At 39.6% G+C, this 20,380-nt stretch overlaps 1 protein-coding gene across 2 annotated transcripts in view; it reads left to right on the top strand.

The window, feature by feature from the left end:
- The window catches only part of LOC120734006 (adhesion G-protein coupled receptor D2), a 91,759-nt gene that overhangs the window by 43,239 nt on the left and 28,140 nt on the right, over window positions 1-20,380 (top strand). For both annotated transcript variants that reach the window (XM_040032554.1, XM_040032560.1), the window contains exon 23: window positions 3,502-3,646. In XM_040032554.1, the coding sequence (XP_039888488.1) occupies window positions 3,502-3,646 (145 nt within the window). The remainder of the gene's footprint in view (window positions 1-3,501; window positions 3,647-20,380) is intronic.

Below are 20,380 nucleotides of genomic sequence, written 5' to 3'. Positions count from 1 at the left end.
CAACCTCATCTTCCAATTGCATACACTTTTCATGCATGTGCATGAAAAGCCTCTGCTCCCATTGGAGCACACCACACAGCGCCTTTCTCTGTATTCTAACCCACATATGTGACCCACCTTATAATAAAAAAGGAATGCAATAAATAAGTTGGTTAATTAATGTTTTCTGCATGTCTCCCTGTATGCATGTCTATGCAATGGGGTTGTGTGTTTGGGGGGCTTGGGGGGGACTTGCCTCCTGGTGCAATCTGATATATTGGTTGCTCATGTTATCAGTGAGCCCCCCCCATCTACCATCATTTTTACTGCTTCCTCTCCCCTCTGTGGCGGCAATTTTCCAATCCTGCTGGGTTTCGCTATCAGAATGCGTTTTTTAGCCATCACCGCTGCCTGACAGTTTTTAGCTAATGCTATCTTGTGCCATAAATCCTGCTTGAAATACTGTATCTACCTGTCCTTTGGTTAGATAGGAGACATTTGGCTCTAGATGACCGCACATGCCCCTATATATCCCCTTGTTGTAAAACATAGGATTGGGTATTGTGCCTTGCCGGGTGAGGGATAAAGAGGCTTCAGCGTGTTACTGCATATGGGGTCATTTGAAGACAAATGGCTCTTCAGAGATAGAGGGATTTATATGTTGCATTACTCATGAGTGAAGATTTACCCCGAAAAGGATGATTCACAATAAATTCATTTTAGGAATTGAAAGTGGTTATTTAAATAAAAAAAAACACCATTTTAAGCTTTCATTGTCCTCTTATACCTTTAACGTAAAAATATTAAACGTAGCCAGTACTAAGCCGAGTTATGTCAAAGCCACCGCAGTACTGACTTTTGGAATATGCCTTCATCTCTAGGCTGAATATATGTTAGTACAGTCATGTAGTGTCTCTAAACAGTGCAAAGGGTATAAATGCACACTATTCTGCAAAAGCCTTGATCCACCCATCATTTCTTTATATTTTGCTAGGAAAAGGGGAAATATGTATAGAGATTTCTTGAAATATGCAAAAATAAATGGAAAAAAGTATATAAGGCAAAAACAGAGTTTGAAAGTGGATATTTGGTTTCACTATCTTTACTCTTCAACGCAGCCTGAACTCTCACAAGCAAGCTTGTCATTTCTTATGCTTTTACTGCACTGGCATTGTGTTTCTTATGCTAAACAATGAAGCTGTTGCCAATCACACCTTTCCAGATTATGTAACTGTACTTTTCTGTGTTTAGAATTCCATGAATGGTGGCACAGTCTCTACCACCACCAGTTGAAATTCAGCCTCAAACCATGACAGAGCCTCCACCGTGTTTTATACCTCCCTGTTTATCTCCGCCATACATATTGATGACTATTTGAACCCACAATTTTAAATTTGGATTCATCAGCCAGCTTTATCTTGTGTAATACTTCTTAATAGTGGTTTCGTCACAGTCAATTTTCTATTAAGACCATGTCTGATGAGGCTTCAGCAAACAGGAGAGCAGGAGATAAAGGGCCAGATGTATCTCTTAGAGCCTATGTGAGGGCTTTGCTGGATTTTTTTCTCTATTTCTTAAATAATTTATAGCTTAATGTATCATCCAATCTATTATTTTTTTCAGGGGAGAAAAAACCCACACCAATGATATAGAAGTCTCAAAAACCCACAAAACCCGTATATGATATATTAGGCATTAAGGGGCTAAGGACATAATGTTCATACTTTCATCAGCTGTAGATAGTGTTTTAGGCCTGCCACCCTGTGACCCCCACCAGTCTAGTTTCCTCAAGGACACACTGCATACTGTGCTAAGATATGCTAAGTGTTTGGCTAATAGCTCTCTTAGAATTTGCCATAGTATTTCTTGGTATTTTCCATTTCATTTAGAGAAATTGGAACATTTTTGTTCCTGCTGCCAGTAAGTATTTAATTTATATTTATTTACTAGTATTTTTCTTCCTGTTATGTGTAGACACATCACTGGTTCATCATTTCAGGTGCTTCAGATGCTTTTTTTTGAATACTTTATTGATTCATACGTCAGTGTTCAGTGGAAATGAGTGTTGGCTCAAACCTTTAGACAGTACTGTATGACAGTCTGGCAAAAACACATCATTTTCCCCTGGTGTTGCAATATTTAACTTTAAAAGTCATTGGTCTTGCTATAGTCTGCTATCGTTGAAGAATTTGCAGGTGGCTAGATTTATAACGACCGATTAATCTGCCATACATGGCTGTGAACTGTGGGAGAAAGCTGGAGCACATGGAGAAAAACCACACAAGCACAGGGAGAACCACCTACTTTGACAGCTTCTTGTATAAATTCCACCAAACCTAATCACACACTATCCCCTCTTTAATTCCACACCACTGCTGACCTCTTTAGCCCTTTTCCTCTACTTGGGTGTGGATCTCAAACAGCGTTTTTTTCTTGTTTGACCCCAGGGAGCACAGTTTTATACACACACACATACACACAGCCACTTTGAACAGTGTCGCCTGTCTGTTTGATACCTCGTACCTCTTGACCCACCCTGACCTTCTTGTACACTCACAGCCAGATTGCTTTGTGAAATAAAGCTGTCAGTTGTAGGACCCAAATAAAAAACAACCCCCCCTTAGTGCTCCGTGCCCCTGACATCACTGAAATATAGATATAAATTGGAAGTGGATTAGTTTTTTTGATCTTAATTCAAGTTTTGACAAGACATAGGAAGCTACATGTAGAAGTTACAATTTAAAAGAAAAAACATGAATGGGACTAGAATTTGGTGTTGGTGTTTCCTTTCTTGTCTTTATCTGGTAGCACAAAAATATGTGTTGCTCAAAATACTTTTAATAAAATGCCATTTATTTATGTTGCTGGTTAAAGTGACTGACAATGACATGTCGCAGTGCATGCATTTGCCTTTTTCTATTTGCAGTAAGACAGAAGAGCAGGGTATAAAATACATTCCAGTCTGATATAGTACAGTACAAGACTTAGGAAACCCTGGAACCTTGTCGTTGGCCTCCTTGACCCCACGACTCCGTTTGAGAGCCGTGCAAATAAGTGGGTTTTGTGTGATTGCAGTTTATTTTGGTCTGGATGGAAGATGCATGTGCATGGTGTAAAACAAAGAGCTCTTTCACTTAATTTTCTACATCAGCTGCTCTAGCTTGCTGGCCACACTGTGGGAAGAATAACACAGTACGTAACAATAGCCTATATGATTTTTTGAAATCGTGATTAGGGGTAATCAAGGGAAAAAAGGCATAATTTAACATGAAATATCTACCACTCGTCCATCTGAGTTTAGTACACATTTCCTAATATATGTTTATGTATTTATTTTCCAGTTTTTCTTGAAAGTACTGTTAAAGTACTTTTCTTTAACATTTTAAATGCATAAGAGTGCCAAGTGGAATAGATACAGAAGGCAGCAACATAAGAATGATGATAATTGTATATATAACTAATTTGTATCACTAATGGGCAATTAATAAGCTGCTGATGATACTGCTTTCTTATATCTTATAGAACTGTGCCAGTTCCCGACCATCCAGTTCAGTTACCAACTCTCGTCCTGTCAGTTTCCCACTTGGAACAACTCCAAGCCAGGAAGAGGAAGGCTATGCTTGCAGCACCACGCTAGGCCCGGCAATGCAGGAAGAGAACAGCCAAGGTGAGCTCTGACTCCAGTGTCATGCAACTGTAAGTGGAGTTCACAATCCTGGAAAAGTAAAAAATGAAAGAAGTTGTAATGTCCAAAAATCACAGTGCAGCAGTGATTGATTTCTGTCCAGTGATAAACATTGAAGACCAATCATGGTGCATGTATAGTTGGCAGTCATGAAGGAAACTTTCTATTGTTTCTTCTGATTAACTAGAAAATTCATTTAAAAAAGACTTTTGTCTCAATTTAACCCTTTAAAGCCGGTCGGAGCGGACACGCTCCATTTTGCGTAACTATTTTTAAATCCCGTTAGCACTGCAACCACGTGAGCTAGCGCAATAATTTTTTTTGCATATGAAACCGGAGGAGTTGTACTTACATCTGATGCCATCAGCTTGTCCTAGGTCACAGTTTTCTTCCACATACAGCTTTGCAAAAACTGCATAAAAAGCACTTGCAGCAACAAAAACACAATATTCCAGAAACACGCTTTGCCGATCCGATTAGCTGTTTGTAACACTTCCTACGTCCATCAGCGTGAACTGTCGCATGTCCGCCATGAGCTGCCCGAAACCGGAAGTGACATCATTTTGCGGAAATTTAGTTTTTTACGATTGGGGCCATATGAGCCTATACTTGTGTTTTTAAAAGTTATGTTTGAGTTTATGACTTTCTGTGTCGTTTCTGGGATGCTTAGGACTCATATTGCACTGCTGGAAATAGTTTATTATAATGCATATGCTGCTTTTTTGCAAATTTGCATTATAATATTTATTTTCGTTTTTCCTGCAGTATATAAAAATTGGTGTATTTCAAAAATAAAACTATGAAGACACTTAAAATAAATTTCCTGTGATGGGAAACTAGTTTGTGCAACTTTTTTGTATTTACAGTTTTGAGGGATAAGCCTCTTAAATTTCTCAAACTAGAAATATATGTTAAAAAAACAAAAACTATTTTCCATTTTTTTGTAGTTTATTGCACTTTTTTGCAATTTATGTAATTACTATGCACCTAATGCATACATATTATTAAAGTTTGGGCTATAATGGTTGTATTGATGTATAGCAACTTGAAATGCTCCCAAAAATGGCTCCACAGCATGTAAAAATATAATATAAGCTCTGGCGGACTTGGTTCTATGGTAGGTCTTAAAGGGTTAAACAGTAAAAGGGCCACATTTCCAGCATAATGATTCCACCTAGAGAAATGTAAAGCAGTTACTGTATTGTATTGCTTTAAATAGTAATATTTGTCTTTTCTTGTATCACTTTAAAATGTAATACAGTTGCCCTTTTGTTTGGCAGTTGAAAAAAAGCAAAGCCTTCTCTGATTCAGTTTTCCACACAATCTTTTCTAGTTCTGCTCAAAAGATGTGCAATAGCATGCAGTCTTTGGAGCTAAACATAATAGCAGGTCACAATATTGCTTGCTAATTTGATTATTCTGCTGGCCTTACTTCTCAAAAAGCACAACCAACCCACCATCACTTAAAAAGAACAAGGAAGGTCACCTATTCTGTGATTTCTTTAAAAAAGTATTATTATTTTTGTTATTTGAATGAAATTTTCATTTCTTTAGAATAGCTGAAATATTTTCTTGGTCGCGTGTCTTTGTACTTCATCTTTTTAAGACGGCAGCACCTGTAGCCTTGGTTGTCGAAATTTTCTGCTCAGCAGTAGAAGTTTTCAAGTGAAGGACTTTAATTTTCACTGAACACTTCAGTACAAGAATAGAAGAAGCTTTTTGAAAGATTTTTTTTAAGGAAGCAGTGAGAGTGATTGTTTAGAGGGGGAAGGGTTGCAAAATAGGCAGCCAAAAGATGTGAAGATGGGGTGTTATTGAATACGAGACTAAAGGTTTATTTTCTGTGCACGGATTATAAATTAAAAACAAAACTAATAAAACACCAAATTCGTGGGGTGCAACAGCCATCCAATCAGTTTCGTCTTCATTATGGTATGGAATCTATGCATGCAGTTCAAATTAAAATGCTTTTCCATGGTTTTTTTTAAGGGGCATTGGGAACAACGCTGCACTCTTAACCCATTATTACCAACACCCCTGATCAGTGTCCAGTTGAATTGATTACATATTGCATTGGGTCTGAAAGCCACATGAATTCATTGATGAGTAATTGATGAAAAATTTCAGATTTTACATTTGCAAAGAAACATATGTTTTAAGAGTCTCGCATATCATCATATTGTCTACTACAAGAAAAATAATGCCATCTCTATACTAGTGCGACACCATCCCTGGGAGTGTACCTCATGCCTTTGATTCATATCACATTATTTTGAAGAAGAATACAATGACCTCAGTGCATATATTGAAACTTGGACATCACTATACTTGGACCTGGATTATAGGTCTGAAGGTTTGGTGTTGCAACTTGTGCGATCCCATGCAAGATGATCTGTAGTTCTGATTGCAGCAGTGTAAGTATATTCCCCCACTAGCATATCTGCAAGGCATTACCGCAAAGCGTTCTCAATCTGAGAGTAGCGGCTGGCCCTATTGAGTGAAATCAGACATCTAAAGTATTCTGTTAAACTCTAACACTAACCAGACACCCTGGATTCAATCTAGCTGCCTGACCCATGCTGCACTCAGCAGGGTTGAAACTCCTTTTATTGTTGAAAAGATCGGCGATACCAGTTTCAAAGAAGGGTAAGAAAGCGTTAGAGGTCAATCTCAGGTTTCACTCTGTCATTTTTATTCTTTTTGCTCACTTTCTTTTACTGTTTACTAAAAAGTAAACAGTATTGAAGCCAACAGTTTAAGACCTGTGAATGTACTTATATGGGAATATATTTGTGAATATAATGTAATTATGTATTTGACATGGCATGGACTCTACAAGTTAGAAGCAAAACTGATAACTTGACAATCTTTAGAAGAACATCTACAATCTCTACAAGACAGCCTTCTTTTAAAAGTGCTTTCTTCTATTTGGAGGCTTAGGACAACAAAATCACCAAAACTCCACAGGTCATCGATTTCTACTTATGCCCAAATAAAAAAGTTTAAATTTGTAATAATTTAATTCTGAAAAGTAAACTTTCATATATTCTATATTTATTAGATATAAAGTAAAACATTTCAGAAAGTTCAGACAGATTATAGGTTTTTTATATTCAAAAATCAACTATCATTTTTTATTATGCTTTCTGAAACAGGTCTCTCTTGTAAATTTGTGTCAGCCCCACAAAATCCAGAGCCTTAAGGGACTCAGGTCAAATCTCATCCACCCCAATGACTCAGCCACCAGAGTTTTTTAACTATCTCATTGACCTCAGCCACAGTAATGGGTGAGCCACCCCCCTCATCTCTAGACTTTTAGACTTTACCTCCTTTGCTGGAGCCATACGATTCTTAAGATCCTCCAGGCACCTTCCAGACTAGGTCCTCTGCAAGATGCTCCCAGTGCACCTGTACTACAGTGGGGCAAAAAAGTATTTAGTCAGCCACCGATTGTGCAAGTTCCCCCACTTAAAATGATGACAGAGGTCAGTAATTTGCACCAGAGGTACACTTCAACTGTGAGAGACAGAATGTGAAAAAAAAATCCATGAATTCACATGGTAGGATTTGTAAAGAATTTATTCGTAAATTAGGGTGGAAAATAAGTATTTGGTCACCTCAAACAAGGAAAATCTCTGGCTCTCACAGACCTGTAACGTCTTCTGTAAGAAGCTTTTCTGTCCCCCCACTCGTTACCTGTATGAATGGCACCTGTTTGAACTCATCATCTGTATAAAAGACACCTGTCCACAGCCTCAAACAGTCAGACTCCAAACTCCGCCATGGCCAAGACCAAAGAGCTTTCGAAGGACACCAGGAAAAGTATTGTAGACCTGCACCAGACTGGGAAGAGTGAATCTACAATAGGCAAGCAGCTTGGTGTGAAAAAATCAACTGTGGGAGCAATCATCAGAAAATGGAAGACATACAAGACCACTGATAATCTCCCTCGATCTGGGGCTCCACACAAGATCTCATCCCGTGGGGTCAAAATGATCATGAGAACGGTGAGCAAAGATCCCAGAACCACACGGGGGGACCTGGTGAATGACCTGCAGAGAGCTGGGACCAAAGTAACAAAGGTCACCATCAGTAACACACTACAACGGCAGGGAATCAAATCCCGCAGTGCCAGACGTGTTCCGCTGCTGAAGCCAGTGCATGTCCAGGCCCGTCTGAAGTTTGCCAGAGAGCACATGGATGATACAGCAGAGGATTGGGAGAATGTCATGTGGTCAGATGAAACCAAAGTCGAACTTTTTGGTATAAACTCAACTCGTCGTGTTTGGAGGAAGAAGAATACTGAGTTGCATCCCAAGAACACCATACCTACTGTGAAGCATGGGGGTGGAAACATCATGCTATGGGGCTGTTTTTCTGCCAAGGGGACAGGACGACTGATCCGTGTTAAGGACAGAATGAATGGGGCCATGTATCGTGAGATTTTGAGCCAAAACCTCCTTCCATCAGTGAGAACTTTGAAGATGAAACGAGGCTGGGTCTTCCAACATGACAATGATCCAAAACACACCGCCCGGGCAACAAAGGAGTGGCTCCGTAAGAAGCATTTGAAAGTCCTGGAGTGGCCTAGCCAGTCTCCAGACCTCAACCCCATAGAAAATCTGTGGCGGGAGTTGAAAGTCCGTGTTGCTCGGCGACAGCCCCAAAACATCACTGCTCTCGAGAAGATCTGCATGGAGGAATGGGCCAAAATACCAGCTACTGTGTGCGCAAACCTGGTAAAGACCTATAGTAAACGTTTGACCTCTGTTATTGCCAACAAATGTTATGTTACAAAGTATTGAGTTGTATTTTTGTTATTGACCAAATACTTATTTTCCACCCTGATTTACGAATAAATTCTTTACAAATCCTACCATGTGGATTCATGGATTTTTTTTTCACATTCTGTCTCTCACAGTTGAAGTGTACCTCTGGTGCAAATTACTGACCTCTGTCATCATTTTAAGTGGGGGAACTTGCACAATCGGTGGCTGACTGAATACTTTTTTGCCCCACTGTATACACCAGTCCTGTATAGCATCGTTCCCCGCCACCTGATCCAACTCACCACCAGGTGGTGATCAGTGGAAGCTCTTCGCTTCAGCTGAATGTCCAAGACATAAAACTGTAGAACTGATGATACAATTACAAAATTATTTATTGATCTGTAGTCCAGATTATCCTGTTGCCAGGACTGAGCATTGTATTATAGGCAAACTTTCATGGGACAAAAGCCTAATAACAGAAGGGCTTTCCACTGTTATTTCCCATGTAGTACGTGAACATGACAGTGGAGTCTGCGGATGGGGCCCACCCACCCAAGGACTCATGAAAAGGCCAGTACCTTTGAGTTGTCAGTCAAGGCCCCTTCCCCAACCAAAATGTATCAACTGGGGTTATTTTGTGTATTGGAAATGTCTGAATTAGGCAGATTTTTCCATTTAGAATAGAGCAGAGGTCGGTAACCTTTCTGATGATGAGTGCCATCTAAAATTTCCTCAGAAGTCAACATGCCATATGATTGCATTAGCAATGAATTTAATAACGCTCTATACTAACAGTTACACACTATATAGAACAACTTTATAGAATTATATTTGTTCGCAGATGTTGGCAGCTATCAGGAAATAGTTATAAGCTATATTTGAAACACACAAAAAAGACACTTTTTATCCATAACAAGGACTCCATAACAGCAAATGAACTGTACAACAGAAAATACAAATGCTATTTATGGTCTCCTCACAACAATAATAAGAAAAATAAACTGGGCCAATATGGCATGTTTGTTGATACAGAGATACACATGTTAATGTGATCTCTGGTCTCCCACTCAGAGACACGGGTCTCTGAGTGTCCAGCATTCAGACGGTTACCTGAGGACGCCCTTCGTCTGAGAGAAAATCTGCTCACACAGTTCTGTAGAGCCAAATGTCAATAAGGCTTCTGCAATGTTCTGAAGACAGTTAAACTTTACAGGTAGTGATGTCCAGCAGGTGAAAATGCAAGCTCCATGAACACGCACAGCTATGGATTCCAGCTGCAAACTTTGACCCCCACAGACTCGAGCTTTTCAGTTCAATCAGCTGCATTTCGATGTCCTCTGTGTCCAGCCAGTTAATGCGAGACAAAACCAGCTGCTCATTAAAACATTCTGGTTTGATCAGAAAATAAAAACATTGGTCCATACACCTGAAAGTCCCGAAAACGCACTGTGAATTCTGCCTCAAGTCTACGGATGTATCCGTGTATTTCCGCGGTGCTGATGCTGCGCTGAGCGGACAGCTCATGATGCATTTGAAGTGTCAGAATGTGGAAATTTCAACATTGCTTGAAAAAACTGCCAGCTAGCAACATCCCTCCCACCGGTAGGCTAAGTTATTTTTAGCCAATTACAAGTTGAATCTGGTAGTTGGGGTTGTTAGCTAAGATACTGTCATTAAGAAGCTGCACAACTAATGTGTGTATGCGAGCTAATTTGCGATGTGCACCGCTGGCCCGGCCATTTATTTTTTAATGCACCTTCTCAGATTAATTCACTGCGTGTCGGGCTCGTGCCATCAGTTAACCCTTAGCGTGCCCATGGTTGCCGACCCCTGGAATAGAGTACACTCTTTATATAACCTGTATCCTAATGGATTCTCATATTATTAGGATAGTGGTAGAATATAAGTCTGTACAGATATATTTAGAATAAGTAAACAATGCCTTGTTGATTTACTTGAAGAGGCTCCTTATGATTTTCTTTAATCCGGTGACATCTAAATGTTTGCTTTAGTAGAAAGAAGTGAATTAAAGGAAACTGGTTTTGTTCACAAGTTTTATTGGCAAAAAATGCAAAATTGTGTCAAATTTGATTGCTGACCTAAAAATAGGAAAGAATCTTTCACCTTTATTTACTTATTGTTAATTGTTAGCCTCATGATTTATGATCTGTATTAATGTCCATCAGAGAATTAGTCCTTTTGTCGCTAACCATGTGTCGTTAGAGGACGTAGGACAATCCAGCATCATATTACAGTCTAGGTCTTGAGTAGATAAATATTATGTGGGTAAGAGTTTATGACACTTACAATAATGATATTCACATTTGAAAAGTACATATGCTGTGAGTTATTGCTCCTTGTTGCTGTTCTGTGCACCTCTCAAACTGTGATTTATAGCATTTCCTTTGCAGCTGATCTACATGATCCTCAGCAGTATTGCCGCGTCTCTTATTCAAATGGGGCACAGTATATACAGTCTATATGCCACAGTTACATGACTGAACCTGCCATGCACCAAGACAAATTAAACTGAGCAGGAAAAAATAATGTTTTTGATGTAACACAACTGTAGAAATAATGGAGTGTCAGATATTATTACTTAGCCCATTTGGTGCTCTTCCAATTTGCTGCTGTACTATGAAGTCCACTGCAAATGCAATCACCTGCATGTGATGTAGTGGGACTTGGGTTGTTGGCCAAGAACTCATACACCACTACATTGCTATTATTTTCTAGCTGTAACTTCTATTATTACTGTTCTAACACAGAGCGTGTGATGCTGTGAAAACGCTAATATAGTAGTTGATCCATTTCTCAGAGTGACAAGCAGGCATTTCTAATGCTTGATTGAATCAGTAATAAATTCATAAAATAAAAAAAATCTGGCTTTTTTATAAAGTGACAACTTTTTAATGATTATGTATTCCATTAAAGTACAAATAACAAACAGATAATTTTCTTTTTTCTAACAATAACCATTGGATCTGCTGAGTGATACTGGTATCTTACATATATACGGTCAAGTAGTAATTGTTTCTGAGTGGGTGTAAATTTCTGCATGATTGGGACAAATATTCAAAGCAGACAGTGAGTTATGTTAAGGAGTGATATTCAGTGAGAAATCGGAAAGTAAAGCAAGTATTTGCCACGAGGAAGGACATGCGCGTGATGAAGGAACAAAAGGGGAGTAGGCAGTGAAGTATGGCGACACTGGAACTGAAAGGGATGTGCAGATGTTGGCGTAAGTTTTTGATCAGAAGGCCCCACGTAATAGCTGTGTGGAAGGTTGCGAGGCGAAGTAATGGTAGGTCACTAGGTCACATCATCTCTTTACTTTGTTAAAGAATCTTATTCAGCAAAGACAGACAATTGGTGTTCTTTCATTTGGTGGTTCGTGTTACGAAACTCAGAGGTTATTTAGCTTTTCTGTTGGGTCTCCTTTGCTTCAGTGGACTGTATTATAGAGCTTTCTATGGCTTTGTCACTCTTTTTTGTGTCCAGTTTATATCTAATAATTTCTCAATGTATTTTTATTGCAGTTCTAGTTGTGCACTTTATAGATTTTACTAAAGGTCTGATGTAATTTTAATTTAAAACCTACAGGCTCAGTTATAAACAAAGAGAAACTGATGGGTCACCTGCCCCAAATTCTTTTGCTTTCCAGGTGACTATAATGAAGAAAAGGTGTTGTGAAGTGTTGTGCAGTCTTATAAATTTATAATAGTAAACCATATTTCTGATGTTCCTTACTTGTAGGAACCATATGCCTGCACATTGCTGACATCTGACACCCATTTCTCTTCCTCTTTTAAGAACATGTGTTTCTCAGTATATCTTGCAATTAGGGGCCTTGTTAATAGAAAGTGGTGTGGCGGTATATTGCATGCATCTTCTGCAGATTACACACAGATCACACAGACATTACCAGAGGGTTGTCTCCCCCTTACATCCCTCCACCCGGACACCATCACTTGTCATGCATGTTTAGCCCAGTTCATTGACATGCAACAGGATCCCCTGCTCCAGAAATGCACAAAAAAATTGAAATATTCCCTTGTGGAATGACAGCATGTTTCAATTTCATGTGGGTGATTGCTGTAGTATCGCTTTCTGGTTTTGCATGACCACGTCTATAGGCCAATGACTGCCAATGTCATGATAATTTCACAAATAAAACCCTAATTCACTTGTTGTTAAACAACAATGTTAACATTAGTAGCTGTATCATTAGATTATGAACAGCAGTTTAAATATATGGAAGCTGATTTAACATTTACAAATGTTAAATCCGACACAGCTCAACTAAACAATATCTAAGCTGCTAGTGATGAACACCTGTTTGACCCTTTTATTTCTGCACGTCTTTTGTTTTAGTTAGCTGTGCATATGTAAATCTGTCAAAATGAATTACGATTAAAATTTCCTTGATTGCAGATTGTGTAAAATGAATTGAAATGCCATTACAGCTTTTCATAATGTCAAGTTATGATATCCTTGCACCTTGCATACAGGCCGTTTGTAATTACTGTTTATTTTTCCACTTATAAGACAAACTTAAATAGCTCAAGTGTGTGTCTGGTGTCCCTGTTTTGACTTAGTTTTTCTTTGGGGACACCAAATCTACTTCAGGAAGAAGAAGAAGAAGAAGAATCCATTGATATCAAATTGATAATTGTCACAACCAAATCACAGATCCTGGAGGAGAGGTGTGCATGCATGTGTCTCTGTGACAGAGAGGTATTTGGCCTCTGAACGGCAGCTTGTGTTCAACGTCTCGCTGATGCAAAGTGATGTGTGCTAATTCTACATCTGCTTTAACCAAACAGGGCTCAAAAGTTCAGCCAAGTCCCCCCCCAAAAAATCACTTCCTCACAAGTTACCTTCCCTTCCTCTCTCTCTGTGCATGAATTAAAGTGTATTTCCCTTGTATCAGTTTTGAAGAGATTTGGAAGTGATAGACAAATAACTGGATAAGTCTTTGGGGTTTGGTGTGTGCTTGTGCGTGCACGTGTGTTTGTGCAAACTGAGACTTGGCTTGTTGGTTTGGATGTTTAGAGCATGTGTGGCCCTGAAATGTGTCCTGTCATGTGGGCTTAAGCTTTGAGGAGTTGATTGTAGCCTCGCAGTGTAAATACCCAAACAAACAGCCAGCGGTCAGTTTGCCATGTATTTACATTCCTCTTCCTCTCTCCAACTCGGTTTCTCTCACTCATGCTCTTGCATCTGATTTGTTAACTGGCATTCATCTTTCTTCTGCTCCGCCTCTGTGTGACCTGCTCCGCTTCCGTGGTGTCGCTTTTCTATGTAAAAAATCTCTTAGAAATTCTTAGGCCATTTGAAACACTTAAACAACTGCATTTCCTGAACTTGTATTACATCCTGACATTTTGTTATTTATCACACCCAATAAGAGAAACCCCGAGATGAAATATTGAACCCATTTGGTTGTTCTTAAGTGGCTTTAAGCGCAACTGTTTATGCATATTCGCCCAACCGCTACCGAGCGTTCCAAGCTTTACGAATTTGTTTTCCACAGCTGTTCTGCATAACAGCTCCACGCTATCATGCGCAGGCGAAAGTCTGGTGGAGAGAATCTATTCATAATTCAAAGAAACAACACGGCACAAGCTGTGGCGTTGTCAGATATAACAAATTGAGGAGGAAAAGAGTTGAATTTGTATCTGCTTATGGAGGTTGACTACATTATACATACTGCAGGAGCCGCTGAGTGTGGGGTAATAGGATATATGATGGATGGCCAAGCTGCACGGGCTCCCATTCCTCTGGGTTATTCATCTATTTATCTGCTTATTTATTTATTCCTTCACCCAGAGAGACCCTCACAAACCTAAGATTTGCTTAAGGTGCATAATAGTTCAAAAAAGGAACACTGGTCAGTATGGAAATGGGTTTGAGTTCTTGAAGTCCTCTGTTGGTCTTGTGTCAGCTGCACTGATGTTCACTGGGCCAGCAGTTTGTTGGGTTTTATTGCCTCTTTCGAGTACACTAAACTACAAAGACGTTTCGCAGGAAACTTTTTCCAAACCACAAATTAAACTCATATCGCGCACACTGAAACACCCATGCGAACTTGTCCAGTCAAATTTCAACACAGCCAAGTCTTTGTGTCTTGAAGGATTGCTGCATGCAGATGCTTTAGTTGTTAGCAATGAGTCACGTGTAACTCTTTTGCTGTTGAATCCCCTGAAAGCATTTTCACATCTTTGGCTGCTCAGCAATCCCACGATGTGTAAATGTGTAATATTATATTTTAGTTTATGATGTCAAAGAGTATAATAGTTCAATTAAACCTAAATGAGATCAATCAAACCGAGACACCTGAAAAAAATATTAGATTGATTTAATTCAGTAGCAATCAGCTGTCCAACATGAAACCAAATCTTCAGGGATTCCTGTGACATAGAGTCAGCACCCGCCACATTTAATCGTCAGCTAAATGCCCTTTATGTTTAACCCTGTCACTGCTCCACTATCAACGGTGTCATTCAAGGTCCTGCATTTGGCCAGGCGTAGGTCACCTCCCCTGGGTCAGGCTGTTTTGTAGGTTACCTCTACCCCCTCCCAGCAAAGAGGGTACACTGTGCTCTAGTAAGTGTGCATTTCATAAAGCAGAGCCACAATATGTAGTTTTTTCTATGCAAAATCAACCTAGTGACCTATCCAGGGTATATTCTGCCTCTCACCCAAAGTCAGCTGGGTCCCTGAATTGCAAACATAGTTGAGAAAATCGATGGGTGAATGGATTTCCATACTTTCTCTTTTTACATGCACATTTTAATGTATGTTTACACACATTACACATCACACAAACCAATCTTTTCTGAAAGTATCTTAGCATAGTGCTAAAGCATTTACCACTACTTCCATCGTGCTCCTTCGCCACCTCCCTCAGAACATTTTTCCATCATCCCAATCTAAACCGCCGATGGCAACGACATAGCTGCTAGCTTACGACAAAGCAAAGTGGGGAAAAGGGAGAGAGGAAGGCAGTAAGGAGGTGGGGGTGGGGAGGTTAGGCCGTAGATCAGGGCAGGGAGGATGGCGGCGAGACCAGGAGGTGACAGGGGAATAACATCCCTTTCTCCTCAATCGACAGGGACCATAACTCCTGCCTCTCCAGGGACAGATTGAGAAAGGCAATAGCCCTAGGGGCTGTGAAGCACGGATGCTTAGGAGAATTGAAAGTTAAAAGAAAAACGCAGTTTGCCGAGCCACTGCCACTGATTGAGCCAACAGCAACACTCGTAGCTAGTGGAATTTTGTCTCATTTCTTCTAATTTTAGAGCTACAATAGAAAGGCCCAAGTAGCATACCATTTATACTGATTCTCAAACGACAAGTCCCCGGGGTTATTGTTGAGCATTGCACAATTTTTAGACCATGTTCTTCTTAACTAGCTGGTAGTATGAGCATGTCTTGCTTTTGCAGTGCCGTGAAATGTTTTTGGATCGGAAAGTCAAGAAGATGACATGAAAGTGTCTATATAGAGTTGCACTTCATCCTTTTACTTCTTTACTCCTAGTTTTGCAGTGATCTTGTGAACTTGGTCATTGTTGCGACACACAAAAATAACATTTAAAAGACTAAACCTAACCCTGTAAAATCATTTTCAAGTGTAGCCATATGATAGATATGCTGACATACTTGCTGTACTAATTACATACTAATTATATTAGACATGGACTAAGTCAATGACATGCCAGTTCTAGTGTGCCTTAAACCTGAATTCTTTCTACTGACCTACAGGAGGCATACACACAGACTTTATTCAATCCCACACAGGGGAAATTCACTGGTTATAGCAGCACAAGGGACAGGAAGAAAAAGTGAAGCATAGATACATTAGACAAATTAAAATAGAAAAAATAAATAATACGCATAGTACAAAAGTTTTTAAAACAGCTGAATTTGAACTATAGAGGATCAAATTTTCAGGGCAGCTAAATAAAGGTGCTGACCTAGTGCATTACAGTTTCTTTGTTTGGTTTAACTTTTACACAAAAGCAATAAAAAGCGACAAAAAGAAGACTGGAAATGTGTAAAAACTGTAGGGAAGTGTACTGTATACCTTGCTGTGTTAAACATAGCGACTAGCCAGTTATGCTGCTTAACTCAATCAGCAAATAAATCACATCATCATATAATCTATTATAGATTATAGACTATAGATTATAGACATATATATATATATATATATATATATATATATATATATATATATATATATATATATATATATATATATATATATATATATATATAGTTGTTTTACATACATCTTATCTCCTTTTATAGCTTTCTTCACCTTTAAAAAAAAATCTCTGTCTCAGTTTTGGTGTCTTTCTTTTCTGTGGTCCTTTATCCAACTTCTCTCCTCCACAATCATGCTGCTATCTTTGGGTTTGGAGCAGCTGGACAGCAGAGGGAGGCAAGGACGTAGCAGCTTTTATAGCTTGATCAATTTTACAGTGGCTTACCGAATAGCTTTTAATGCTGTCCTTTATTTTCAGTTGTAAGCTGCAGAGTGTCTGCTGCTCCAGAGGGAGCGAGAGAGAGAGGGGGAGAGAGACAATAAATTTTAATACATTGTCTCTGGAAAATTACACATGTTTAATCATTGATTTTTATTGGCTCATCATGATAACATTATCCCAGTGGGTGAGAGTGGGCTCATAAAAGAAAAGTGACTGAATTAGTTATGACATTTTAAAGACTACATTTGAGAAAATTAACCACAGGCATAACCCTGTTTTTTGGTCTAATACACTGTTTATGGATTGGTGTGGTAACAGTTATATCCATCGACAGTTTGCCATTCAAACCAATTTGTAACCATTTAAATCTTACACTGCTGTGAACTGGAACCTAGCTGCTCTGCTCTTTAATCTGCCCTTACGTCACCTCTTCTGTTTGGGAATTCATCATTGAATGGAAATTAAATCTGTAAAGAAGGACATGAAAATGATTTGGAGCAAAGACCAATGGTGGCACCATCAGTTTGAGATTAAGTCTACAGCAAAGACCGACTGATAAGAGCCATTTGGCCTATTTTTATCCTTTACAGAGACTTGAAAATGTTCCCATTAATAACCGAAATTTAGTTCTATTAAGTTTGTGCAAAGTTTGTATAAATACAAAGACATATAGAGTTTATTTCTTCATTGCATTGCACCTGCTCTTTAGTTGTCCTATATTTTTTTTTAGCACCCTTGTAGGGTGAACCCTTTTTTCTGCTCTTCTTTTCATCTTTTGTGTGTCCTATTTTTGTGTGTATGGTTATTTATCTATTGATAAATTTGACTGTTAACCAGATGAAATTAGAACAAAAAAGCAATGCATGTTATTTATACCTGATGTAATGAAGCTCCTGACGTACCCGCACTATTATTATAATCTTTGCTTTGGTCTGCCTTTAGCGCTGTCACATTCTCTGTGATTTCACCTCAGTGACTACAGTATAGTGCAAGAAAGGTGAAATTTAAGTGTGTGCACCAAGATTTATCGACTGCATATAAAAAAGATATCAGGGTCATTAAGTCCAACTGTACTGCCATCAAGCTGATGAAAACTGGCAAACACATACTCTTCATAATGCCTGTGGTGTGTGCTTGTGTGTGTATAAGAGATGTGATAAGGTAGATTGACTTCTAATATAAATGGTAGAGGTGTCTACTGACACCCGTATAGCAGTGCCCTTTGTGTCCCTGTCTGGCAACCTTATTCTGTGCTTGTGTGTGTAGGGATACTAGTTCTCTTGTGTGTGCAGCCATTAAAGATTTGTATATCCTTGTGTGTCTTTGTTTCTTTCTTTATTATTTACTTGGTGCTTTTAGATACTATTGTTTGAGATGCACAAGAGAGTAACTTTGGATAAGTTAGAGGTGAATTGAGGGAGCAAATGTGTAAACATGTGTATCCACAAATTTCTTCATGCATGTTTGTTTGCTTCGCTGACACACACACGCTCACACATACACACACACCACATAAAACACACAGGTTAGCCCTCCTCTACACCGGCACCTGCTCCGCTGAAGGTGAAAGAAGTGCTCACTTGAGCTCATTGAAAAGTAGATGTGACAGTAAATTTTTCAGGCCCTTGTGAGATGGGAGATCTTGTTATAGCATTCAGGATGGGGGTCAGGGCAGTGGCTGCTTGATGATTGAGGAAAAGAGAAGTAAATTCATTCTGCTTCGGGCACTTTGTCAAGTGCCAGTAGCTTACCGTTGAGAGCCACTCACCCATCACCGTGTTACGGCCCCAGAGGTCACATCCACCACCATAAATCTGCCTCGCCTCCTCGCCTGCTAAACCTATTGCCTTACCCTGGCTGAGCACGAGTAGGGAGAGAGGCTGCAGCTGGTGCTACTGCTGCTCATAGTCACTCAAATGAAAAAAAAGGCAGAAGGGAGCATATAGATTCTTCTTTTGATGCTGCTGATGGTGTAAGAGCAGGACACTGGATGTGCTGTGTAACAGCACACGAGAGATGTGTCCATCGGGACGAACGGTTCTGTTGTGTGCATTCATGTTTGAAAGGATGGAAGTATGACTATAGATGTTTCTAAGGAGGGCTAAGGAGGGCTCGTCATGCCTCTTCTATAGTGGTGCCAACCTCCACTTCCACCACCAGCTCACTCACCTGCTCAGCCCGAAACCGGAGGTCAGGGCACACGAGGGACCTGCTCTGCCTGAGACGGAGGTCGCCACCTTCAAAATAGCTCAAGAACAGTGCATAGAGAGCTTTTTGCATCCGAGCCTTGCATCACCAAGCACAGTGGTGCATTGCATGCAGTGATGTAAAGCACGCTGCCACTGGACTCTAGAGACAGTGGAGACGTGTTCTCTGGAGAGGAATCACACTGGCAATACAATGAACCCATCTGGGTTTGGTGGTTACCAGCTGCATGGTAGTTTTCAGACTACGTTGTGCTAACTGTAAAGTTTGGTGAGGGAGGACTATGGAGTAGGGTTGAACAGGGTTTTTTTTTAGTCCTGTTCCAACATGACTGTGCACCACTTTACAAAGCAAGGTCCATATAGACATGGATGAGTGAGTCTGGTGTGGAATAACTTGACTGGCCTGCCCAGAGCCTTGACCTCAACCTGATGGAACACTGAGTGAGGACTGCGAGTCAGGCCTTCTCATCCAACATCAGTGTCTGACCTCACAAATGTGCTTCTCGAAGAATGGTCAAAAATTCCCATAAACACAGTCCTGAACCTTGTGAAAAGCCTTCCCAGAAGAGCTGAAGCTATTACAGCTGCCAATGGTGGGCTGACATCATATTAAAACCTAAGGATTATGTCACTCAAGTCAGACGAGCAAATACTTTTGGCAGTATACTGTATATGACTTCTTCTCTCCATGAAAGAGCTTTAACCTGCATTTCTGGGTGGCACAGAAAACCTTGCTCACAGTCAATGATTTCTGGAAGTGTTTCTGAGCCCATGCAGTGATTTTCATGGCAGAGTCATGCCTGTTTTTAACATAGTGCTTGATGAGGACCTGAAGACCACAGGCATCCAGCATGGATTTTTGTCGTTGTCTTTTGCGCACAGAGATTTCTTCAAATTCTTAGAATCTTTTGATGATATTATTTACTGAAGATGAAATATTTAAAGTCTTCCCAGCTTAATTTTTTCTGAGATTGTTCCACAATTTGTAGATGCAGTGTTTTTTGCAGAATTGACTCTACCTGTCCAAGACACTATTTTCATAACTAGTCATGTTACTGACCTGTTGCCAGTTAACCTGATTAACCTGAGCTTTCTTTTAGTGCCATTTCCTTTTACAGCCTTCTTTTGTCCCTATTCCAACTGTTCTGAGACATGTTGCTGCCATGAAATTCATTCATTCATTTTGCATTAAATTGTAAAATGCATCAGTTTAAACATTTGATATGTTTTCTGTGTCCTGTTGTT

This window comes from Simochromis diagramma, unplaced genomic scaffold (assembly GCF_900408965.1).
Source record: "Simochromis diagramma unplaced genomic scaffold, fSimDia1.1 OVJJ01000334.1, whole genome shotgun sequence".
Taxonomy (NCBI): Eukaryota; Metazoa; Chordata; class Actinopteri; order Cichliformes; family Cichlidae; genus Simochromis; species Simochromis diagramma.
The sequence above is the reverse complement of the archived record's forward strand: the minus strand, read 5'-3'. Positions and strand labels throughout refer to the sequence as shown.